We start from the raw sequence: 11,127 nt of genomic DNA, 5'->3' as shown, positions 1-11,127 counted from the left end.
ATGAAAAAAAACTAATTGCTGAATGGAGATGACAACTACTGAGGGTCATGTAACACTTAAGCACTGCAGGCCCAGACCTCACAGTGAATTCTGCTCCTGCCAGTGTGGTTGCTTCAAATTTCAGCATCTTGTACTGCGCTGCAGACCACTGGCTACCCGTAGAGACCACCTGGGCAGAGGTCTGGTTGGGTGCATGTCTCCTGTTGACAACGTATGTGTGTGAAAGAAAGAGAGACAGAGAAGCAGAGGGAAATGACAGACAGCTTGGCCCGGCTGTCAGCTGCCACTCGGTTCCCATTACGACGTCTCTCATGTCCAATCCCCGTTCCCTTGGTTTCTCCAAACTTCTGCACGCCTCAGGTACTGTTTTGGAGGCCAGCTGAATGTCCATCTGACAGAGAGACTGCAAAGAAAAAGCCCAGAGAGAAAGCAGAAATGAAGCAAGGGCCCATTTCCCACGTTGTTCTTGGCTCCTGTCTGCCCCTGAAGACTTAAGCGAACACTTCCAAAACAAAGAGTTTGTCTGTGTAGGTGCCCAAATAGCCAACCCACGCATATATGCACACTTGCACACAGACAGAGACACACTCACGCTGGGACATAAAAAATGTTATTCTAATTCCTTCTAAGTGCCTATTTAAGCAGCTGTTTTCTGTAAACACAGGCTCGGACAGCAGAGCTCGGACATTTGGTTTTAGATCATTCTCAATTATATCATAATTACTAGGACTCGGTCTGGTTGTCAGCAACAGCACCCAGAAAATATAGCTGTGAATTGCTGCCCCTTTGCCAGCACAAACAGCCGGCCTTGCTAATCCCAGCACGGCTCTGTGAAAACAAAACATGGCGGGGTCATGTGGGACGGTGTCCGACCCACACGAGGGATAGCCTTCTGTGGTCATTTTCTCACCTCCCATCTGACCCATTTAAAGTATGCGCTCATTGACTGGCTTAGCAATTATATCTGTGCCTCACAGGTCAGCGTTCCAACAATGCAATGTGAGACTTTTTATGTCCTCCCTAAGAAAATCATTACTGAAAATCATCGTAAGGGTGGAAGTGGGGTCAGGGTGCGGTCCTGCAGGGACATGGAGAATCTCATTTTCAAAGCAAGACTGGTCACACACTGACCCTTTCTCACACTTTTAACCTTGTATTGTTGTTGACTGATTTCTGTCTTGATCCTCTCAATGGGAAATGTAGACGGTTGACTTGGATGTCTTAGCTAATGAGCCGGAGTCATTATTTGAGGATTACATCCGACAGGTGCACAGAGCCCTGCTTAGCAAGACCCTGGTCTTGTCTGTGTGTCTATATTGTAGCTATAAATCTGTGGTAACTGCCCTGCTACACACACATTGTCTGCATAGGTCTGTTGTTTATTAAAGGCTGAAGTAATGGTTATTTCTAGAGGGCAGGCATCTTGTTAAAATGTAATTCATTTCTGCATGCGCAACCTCTCCAGCTTTGGGGTTGGGTTGAAGCTGGGAAGAATAATAGTGCCAAATTTAGCAGCAGGGCTACAAAACTTTTTCTGTGGCTATTTTGGTCCCAGATGTTGAAATTCTGGTGTAAATCCACTCTGACAACACAAACACAGCCAATAGTCCACCCCTACTTGATCAAAATGACAGCCAGACATTTCTTCACGATGGTAGTGCTATTCATTTCATGTCCTTTTTCCATGTTGGTCTGGTAATATCTTCAATAATTATACTGTATCATGTTTTTCCAGTGCTTTATTTGTTATTGTGAAAGTGTAATAAAACTGTTTAATTCTAAACAGAGGAAAAAAAAAAAAAAAAAGCCATTATTAAACCTGACTCAACACATGAAGAGATTAAAGATAATGGGTGCCTTTCAGCAAACAGCTGCAATCACGACTGTAATGTCTGCAAAGACATCAGTGACATGAATTAAGATCTGCTATTCTGCAAAACAAAAAATGTGAACTTAAGAAGATTTATAAAAATATATTTTGGATAGGTCCCCCTGGTATTTAAATGTGTCTTTATCACACAATTAGACACATTATCTGGCTTCACTTAAAGCTGCTATAATTGATATTTTTAGATTACAGTAGATTACATGAATACTTGTATGTGCAAAGGGTTGCTTGATTAACCCGCAGATAATTATCACAAGACTTTGTGGCTCCAAAGTAGCCAAACAATCAGAAACATCAGCTATGTTAAAGGGAAATTCTAGTATTTTTCACTCATCTCCACACTCATAATTGTGTCCATTCTGACTCTAGGTGGTTTTAACTCACCACCTCTGTTGTACAGATTTGGGAACACTGACTCCTGCAAACAAAAGGTATATCTGGGCTAGAATAAATAAATCTTTAAAACATTTCCAAATAAAAAATAATTTTTAATTATAATATCTGTATTTACCTCTGTTGAAATAGAATCAGGCTACAATGTGTTTACTTTCAGTTGGACAGAAGTGTTGAATATCACTTTTGTAAGGCTGAAGTTTACATGGGAAAGCATTAGGAGGTCACTGTTGTTTGCCCTGGCATGGGCTGCTTTGCCAGAATGTTCTGCATTTCCAAAATTTCTTCAACAGAGGTAGCGAGTACAGTTAGCGAAACAATTATGAGCATAACAACTTGGATGAAAAACACCAGAACTTTTCTTTAATTCTGTCATTTTCTATTTCATATAGAGCATGTAGTTTTAGTTTAAGATCATGAGAACCTTTAAGTCCCCCTTATGTTTTCCTTCTTGTCCCTACAGTTGGATGTTTGAGCTTTACTGTGCAGGATGATGTACGTGCAGAGTTTGACACTAGAAGGATGTTTTCACATTAACCTATTGAATGTGGAAAGGTTCTCTGTGCTCATTAAAAATCTAAATCTGATTTTAAGGGGCGGGGCTTACAGGCATAACTTGTGACATCACATATATTTTGGAAGTCAATTCTGGTCCAGTCTGCCACATATACAAGTGTGATGTAGAAACCTGAAGCCACCAGTGCACATACACTGAGAATGGACTTCACAGTGAAGTAGGAGACATCTTGTGTCCAGCAGGAAAACTAAAATATGAATATTCATTGATTCTGGAAGATTTCAATGTTTAAATTATACTTTTTTCATGGAAAAAACATGTCAGAGACACATAATTGTTCCAAGCAAAATCCCTCTGTATTGATTGAATCCACAGTGCAGGTTTGATGGACAGTCCACCAGACTAGTGGTTGTTGCTCAGGCTACACTGTCTGACAGGAGATATATTTAAGGCAGCAACATTTGAGGGTAGAGTTAACCAAAGCATACCGCTGCACCAAAGACATGTCACTTTCTTTCTCCTTTGCTCTAAAGCCACATCTCTGCCTCTTTTCCTCATGATCTAAAGAGCATGAAAGGACAGCCACTCTGCCACTGTCTTTCTCTTCCTGTCTGCGCTCTTTCTTCACGCAGCGCCACTGACTGTGTGTGATCCGGAGGTGTGACACTTTCCCAGTAGCCCACAGGTATCTGTTACCCAGCCAGGAGCCTTGGCACGCTGCCCACAGCCCTACCTGTCTCGGAGGGGCACAATAGAGGGATGCCGTGTGAGGATCTCCTCTCCAGTCCTGCCAGACTCTATAACCCTTGCTGCCACCTGCACACCAGCAGACCCCTCGGGAAAGAGGAGGGCAGAGCCTCCATGACTGATCTTTCTTTTCATCTTGACTGTATGTGGAATGAGAGAAGCAGTCAAGACTTGGCTCAGATTGTAAGCCCCCTCGGTCCTGTTTGGAACTGTGCACACGTCCACCGAATAAGTCTTTAAAAAATGGATTTACGCTCTCATATAACTGTGTACTAATTCTGTTTCCTGGATCCATTTTTGATCCTGCATTTATGCCCCTTTAACCCCGAAAATATGAACGTTATTTTTGGTACCATTTTTTGCACGCTTCACATGGCCCCATAAAAATAAACCGAGTGGAACATCACCAGTGAGAGCACTGGTTGTAACATTTATACAACTGGACCGGACACAATTTTTGACCTGAAAACTCAATATTACAAGAGGTGGGACAGATTTGGGGAAGAGACAGGCTGTAATACCACATGTTTATGATGAGTAAGAACTCTTTCTACTTTGGTGTCATCTAGTGGCCTAAATCTGTAAATACTAGGAATATGCTCATAAAATATTATGAATAGGCACAGTACTGATGACTGGTTTGGCCATCAGATAACAGTAATACCATCAGAACATGTACATTGTTATTCAATCTACTGTATTTGATTTGTTTTAATTATTAATTTGAATTAATTAAGGTCAGTTGTATTTGCATGAGTACTTGACCGGGTCCCTGAAATGAACAGCTAACGGTCTTCTCATACATGGAGAATGAGGAAAGAACTACAATTAGAATCCAAAAACAGATGGCCGTAAGTTTTAATAATTTATCATAAATTTTACTTTCTGTTTTCATTTAAAATGAGTAGCACCATATTAATATCTAGTATCACTTCATTCACAGTTGCTTGGCATCCTGCTGACACAAAATGCTCTGTAATTGCGTAAAAAAAAAAAAAGAAAAAAGAATTCCAACATTTAGTGCTTCTATTGTGAAATGATCTTTTCAGAGAGCTGAAACAATGTTTAACTCAAAGTGTAGTGTACTGTGGCCTGAGGGGCTCTGGATGTTTTTCTTTATCTGATAGGTAGCAAGATTATCAGGTGATTTGAAAAAAGTCAGGTTCGGACAATCAACCAAAATGACCTTGAATGTGTCACTACGTAAATTTTTATTTACACAAGGCGTTGAAGCTCAGCCGTGTGTGGACATATTCAACTGAACTGTCATGGCGTGGTTTAACTGTGCTCAAAAGGATATTAGATAGGCTTGTACTTAATGGGCATGTTGTGGTGAAATCAAATTATACTAGCCTCTTGTAAACTATATATAAACTATTTATTTACATTTTCTGAATAACTGTTTTTACTAACTATTTACAACTAACCTTAACCCACCTATCTTCAGGGTAGTTCAGCTGGGCTTTATCTATGAATTTTCACACCTTAAATTATTTCAAACAGCCCATGGAGCAGAATCCAAGTGTTCTGAAGCCAGTGACAGTTATATTATAAGTAACACTGAAAACACATGAACACGTCTTCACTGAAACATAAACAGCATTCCAGTTATGCTCTAACTGGACCTTAAAACAACATTTACAATATCCAGGTTTAAAAGATGTTGACCCCACTGTAGTCCTCTAAGCCCATAATGAACTTTATTATAGATTTCATCATGTATTCCTGATGAGTCATAATTCTTGATCAGCTGTGTACTTTGTACTTCAAATCACATAAAGGATCAAGGCAATTAAAAGAATATGACGTGGACAATACACTACGAGCAGATCAATGTCCCGTAGAACGTGGTATCAATGTGTGTGGAGGTAGGCCTGCGTATTGATTGTCAATCTGTTTGTTATAGAGCTCATAAATAAATCAGAACTAAATATCTTCTTGCATGGACTTCCTTCAGACAGAAACTTATTAAAAATTACAGTCTGTGGTTTACTGCAGCCAACATTTTCATATGAGGTCTATTTGAGTTATACAAAGGCTGATAAATGGGCCCCAAGGGGTTGATACAGAATCCAGGACCCCAATGTGTTCGCCAACTGGAGAATCTGAACTAAGCCCACGTTTCCTCATCTGGCTTCCAAATGTGTACCATCAAAGCAACCGCATTAACACTTCATTTACATTTTTAATAACGCACACAAAAATTCTTCACAGAAACACAAATGCATTGACACAGAAAAAATACTGAAGTGCCCTCAAATTAGAAACAGAGTCACACATGTGGCTCTGATGAGCTACTGGCAAACACAGTCCTGTTCATCTGCGGGTAAACCACTGACGTATGGTAGTGTTTGGGCCATTGAATTAAGTCATCACAAATGTATTAAGTGAGGTGTTAGGTTGGTCAGATTTCTTGCATTAATTTAAAAATATCACTCAGTGTTTCTCGTAAATAGCATGAGAGCAAGTATACCGCCGCACTGGCTTCCTTCCATGGTGGACAAATCATGGGCAGAGTTTTTGTGTTCAACATATCATTAACTGAACATTAATATGTGTGGAAAAACTGCAGTGGATGATCAAAAACATATCAACCCTAAGCTGAGATCTTTTTAAAGACATGATTCAGAAGATCTAGTGCATTGAGTTCACACACTGTCTGTCTATTTACCTTTGACACAATATTTTACTCTCTATGTATGAATTTCCCAAGGCAAGTCTGCTGAGTGTTGGGATTGCATTTCCTTTATTTGTATATTCCAGAAAAACATGATCCAAGTCTCATATAATTCTTCTAGTTTTACTTTGAAAATACGTGATCCAGTTCTAACAAAATTATTCTTCCCCTTGTGATTTGTTGCATGTAATTTCATGGATAATGCCAGTGAAAAACACAGCCTATGTAAACACATTTTGAGGCCTTGATTTCCTCACAGCATAACCTTGATAAGATACTTAATAACTATGTGGCCAACAAAAACCAGTACTGGATCTATGATTGTCCATCATCATCTATCATCTCATTCAATGGTCTTTAAATCACGATGATTGTCGAGGTACTATGTAAATCGTGTGGCTTTGAGCCTTAAAATGAAAATGATAGTTGATGATAATGATGTCCTGTTGGAGCCACACAAAGTTCTGTGTACTCAAAGCTGAATTTAATCTAATAAAGCCGACAACTGTCTCCAGGGCCCCAAAGCCATAGGGACCCGCAAAAGCCTCACCTCGGCTGTATTTTTTCTTGTCTGTGATAATTTGATGAATTGCAGATTGCAACATAATGCACAGTATTACCTTACTAGACCTATATTATCTAATTTAATAGTGTTTAACTGCTTGGTGTTTCGTTAAAAATAGAGTTAAAATAGCCTATCATGTGTACTCTCCAGTGCATTGTACTACTACAGGTCAACTAGGGGATCTTAGATAAGTTTTGCCCTAGGGTCCCCCTTTTACTGCGGCCTTGTGTACATTTATAAATCATGTTAGAGCTGCAGTTAATATAGGAGTTTATTTTTGAAATACAGCGCTCTAGTCCACTTAACCACACAATCATGATATAATAATAATAATAATTTGAGCCAAAAATGCCAGTGTCTGGTGAAATGTTAAGAAATCCGACCGCTGTGTCATAGCTTGTCCACGTGACGGCTGGTTCTGGAGGAATTCCCCGGTTCAACTTTTACCTCTTTTACCTTTGCCCTACAAACGTTACTGCGGCGTACGTCACCGTGCCGCGCTACATCTCGCGATAATTACAGAATATAAATACAGGGCTGTCGCCCCTCAAACTATCAGTCAGCTCATTCGCACTTTAGGTTGTAAACAGACGCCCTAACTATCGGTAAGTCTTTACTTGTCGCTCTTTAAAGTTACTTGTCGACCTGTTATTATACAGCCACAAGGACAGACCACTTTAATACGGAAGTAATAGACTTTTGGAAGTTGTTGCTCTCCTGAATGTTTCATATTGTGTCTTCTCTTCTCTATAGGTTGTGTTCAGTAGACATGGCAGCAGCTGCAGTTATCTCAAATCAGGTGAGTTTGCTGGAAAGACTTTAGCTTTATTTTGTCAGTATTTGTTGATTGAAAAGCAACTATAATGGAGGTGGAACTGGCAGGGGTGTGTGTTGGAGAAAAAGCTGCTTTTGATCCATTTAAAAGCCAAGAATGGACACTAGAAATAAATAAATAAATAAATATTCTACACATTCTGGAATAAGACCTGGTTTATATTGTACATTTTAACATAGTAGGCTACTTAAATGTCCAGTTTCTCTATTATTACTCTATTATTATTTTAAAAACTCAGTGGAATAGAAATAGGAAGTGATTGTTGATAGTACTGGATCTGTTCAAATACTCTTTGGACAAAAAAAAAAAAAAAAGGAACTGCACAGTTAAACAGTGAATATGAGTGTTGTAACCTTACTCTTCCTCTTCTCTGCCTCCTGACAGAATGTGGTGGAGAGGGTGACCAGCCTTCCTCTGGTGAGCTCCACCTATGGCCTGGTTTCCAGCGTGTACTGCAACACCAAGGACAACCACCCTTACATCAAGAGCGTGTGTGAGGCCGCCGAGCAGGGAGTCCGAAACATCACCTCTGTGGTCCTCACCACGGCTTCACCCATCATCGACAAGCTGGAACCTCAGAGTAGGAACCGCTTTAGTGTGATTTCTTTTTGGATAAGCTGATCAAATCCATTCATAGACACTAAGTTTATAGGATGTCAAAACAAAACCTGATGAACTGAAACTGTGAGGATGATTCAGTGCTGAAACAGCTTGAAACAGGAAGTTCACGTCAGGCTGCTGGCTCTTAGTCATCTTGATCTTTCACCCAGTTTCTGTGTTTACTCTAGAATCACCCAGATTTGAGCCACAAAAACTCAATTATTTTACTTATTTATTCAGTAATATCTCTACTATTTTCACAGTAAATGTATGTTTGACATTGTTTCAGTTTGCCTTATTACGTCTAATTTACTTACATTCTGCCTACAGTTGCCATTGCTAATGACCTGGCCTGTAAAGGTTTGGACAAGATTGAGAAAACCTTGCCGATTCTTCACCAGCCGTCTGAGCAGGTACGTACTGGATTAGAGACCAATAGCTGGCACAGTTAAACACAGTCTCAAAGGTCAGAGCGCTCATACTCGAGCCAAATTACACAATGTCGTAATGTCCCGTCTTTCTCAACTCGCTCATATTTCTTGCCATAATTAATTAAAAATATATTTGTTCATGATTCCGTCTGTGCCCAGATCGTTTCCAGTGCCAAGGATGTGGTAACCAACGCTAAAGATGTTGTGACAGGCACGATGTCCGGTGCCAAGGACACAGTCTCAGACAGTCTGACCAGCGCCGTGGTAAAGACTCGGGGCGCGGTGCAGGACGGGATGGACAAGACCAGGGCCGTTGTCAGCGGGAGTGTCACCACAGTCCTGGAGAGCAGAGTGGCCCGGCTGGTCAGCAGCGGAGTGGACACGGCCCTCAGCACCTCTGAGAGCCTGGTGGACCAGTACCTGCCTCTGACGGAGGACGAGCTGGGTGAGTAGAAAACTACCAGTTAAGACCACCCTACATCTCCTGTACCACCATAAAACATTTCTACTCATGACCCCATTTTACTAGTGAGAATAAGCCTGTTGTTCTGTAACAAGCTGTATCAAGGGTCAGTTATTAACAGGCAGCTGGAGTATGTCGTTAGCGATGGAGTCGACTTAGTTTCCAGGAAAACAGGACTTACCAGATTATGCTCTGTTTACATTAGTGGCCAGTTTTTCTCCATCATTAAAAGGAGTCGTTGTTTAGAGTGAACTGTGGCGTGCAGACGTTTTATAACAAACAATCCCGTACACTGTTAGTTTAAATGGATCTGTTCCGAGGGACTGACTAATGAGTAAATTACATTCTTCACGGCTTTAAAGCCTCCAGTCCCTTCCAACATGCAAAAACCGGATCGGACATCTGAAACAGAACTCAAAGTAATCGTATGTTGTTTGTTCATGTTTCCTTCCCTTGTGACAGAGCTGGAGGCCAAAAATGTGAGAGGCTTTGACAAGAAGGAGCCGAGCTACTATATCCGCCTGGGTTCCCTCTCCACCAAGCTGCGGAAGCGGGCGTACACCAGGGCCCTGGCCAAAATCCAAGACGGCAAGCAGCGAAGCAGGGAATTCATCTCTGAGCTGAGCTCCACTGTCGACCTGGTGAGCCTCCTTATTTATTAATATTAGTAGCACTTGATGCAACATGCTTTACAATAAGGAAAATCTCCCTGTCTTTATGATGAAATGGGATAAAACTTACTTGCTGTTGTAAAGTAGCTCAATATTCATTAAAGTTCTCCCCTAAAGTGGCAGAAACTCGTGGACAGAAAATAATGAAAGTGTTTGTTTTTGTAGATTGAATATGGAAGGAAGAATATTGACGGGGCTAACCAGATGGTGAATGATAAGCTGAGCTCCCTGGTGGCGTGGAAGTCCAATGGTCCAAACCAGGAGAATGGTCATGAGGCAGAGGTGAGGTGGACAACTCAAATATGCAATGAGATAACGTACTCAATTCATCAAAGAAAGAGACACATCAGTCTGTTTTACACCACTTGAGTTTGAAGTATGAGTGATTATTTATATCTGTTCATCCCCTCCACTCAGGTAATCGAGTCTCGCACCTTGGCCCTGGCACGTTCCCTAACCCAGCAGCTCCAGACCACCTGCCTGGTCCTCGTCTCCAGCCTGCAGGGTCTCCCCAACAACATCCAGCAGGAGGCGCTCTCACTCAGCCGCTCCGCCACACAAATGTACACCAGCTTCAGCAAGGCCAACATGCTGGGAGACCTGCCAGACAGCGTGCTGACCAGCAGCAAAGTCCAACTGGGCAGAATGAAAGATTCCCTAGACAACGTCATGGACTATCTGGTCAATAACACGCCGCTCAACTGGCTGGTCGGTCCCTTCTACCCCCGGATGGACCTGGATGAGAATCAGACTCGTACGCCGGTTTCTGCTTCCTGCGGCACACAAGCTACGTCCTCCTGCTCTCACTCCTCCCAGCCACACCAAGAGGAGCCCATGGAAGTGGAGATGGAGTCGCTGCAGTCCCAGCAGCACTAGTGATCCATTGCAGCTTCCGTACTGAGTTTTAAGTAATATATTCTGCTTTTTTAGGCAAAGATTGCACTCTTTTTTTAACATAATGTTGAATGCATTAGGATGTTATACTGTTTTATACTTTTAAAACATTTTTAATTCTTGCTGTAACCAAAATCACCTAAAATGTTGTATTTGTCAATTCTGTGCCCAATTTGATAAGTTTTATAAGCGAGACGTATACTGGCAAAACTTAATCCTGTCCTTATTTCAACATAAAAGTTAATGGAATGAGATGTGCGTGTTTATTTTTTTTCCTCCACATAAATATCTGAACTAGATTTTGTGTCTCCAGAACTAACAGCTTTAAGATTCTTACAAAATACAGATAGTTAGGAAACTGCTTGTTTGTAAAGTCAGAAAGTAAATGTGGCAAGATATTAACTCAAATTGAGTTCCTACACTTAAAACCATACAGTCATCAAGAA

General features: G+C 41.2%; 1 protein-coding gene across 1 annotated transcript; it reads left to right on the top strand.

Moving 5' to 3' along the window:
• The first annotated feature begins 7,278 nt into the window (after window positions 1-7,278).
• plin2 (perilipin 2) lies at window positions 7,279-10,935 on the top strand. Its single transcript, XM_051429118.1, has 8 exons — window positions 7,279-7,392; window positions 7,541-7,586; window positions 8,007-8,202; window positions 8,553-8,635; window positions 8,813-9,098; window positions 9,579-9,757; window positions 9,953-10,069; window positions 10,205-10,935. Exons 2-8 carry the CDS (start codon window positions 7,557-7,559, stop codon window positions 10,661-10,663), a joined length of 1,350 nt encoding a protein of 449 aa, XP_051285078.1. The 5' UTR covers window positions 7,279-7,392; window positions 7,541-7,556; the 3' UTR covers window positions 10,664-10,935.
• The last annotated feature ends 192 nt before the right edge of the window (window positions 10,936-11,127 follow it).

This window comes from Dicentrarchus labrax, unplaced genomic scaffold, assembly GCF_905237075.1.
Source record: "Dicentrarchus labrax unplaced genomic scaffold, dlabrax2021, whole genome shotgun sequence".
Taxonomy (NCBI): Eukaryota; Metazoa; Chordata; class Actinopteri; family Moronidae; genus Dicentrarchus; species Dicentrarchus labrax.
Note: the sequence above shows the minus strand (reverse complement) of the source record. Positions and strands in the feature narration are given on the sequence as shown.

Bases quoted from the DNA above. Each gene is read 5' to 3' on its own strand.
- plin2 (XM_051429118.1), top strand. From the start codon at position 7,557: ATGGCAGCAGCTGCAGTTATCTCAAATCAG. The intron at 9,099-9,578 runs GTGAGTAGAAAA...CCCTTGTGACAG, and splicing joins TCTGACGGAGGACGAGCTGG to AGCTGGAGGCCAAAAATGTG. The intron at 10,070-10,204 runs GTGAGGTGGACA...CCCTCCACTCAG, and splicing joins AGAATGGTCATGAGGCAGAG to GTAATCGAGTCTCGCACCTT.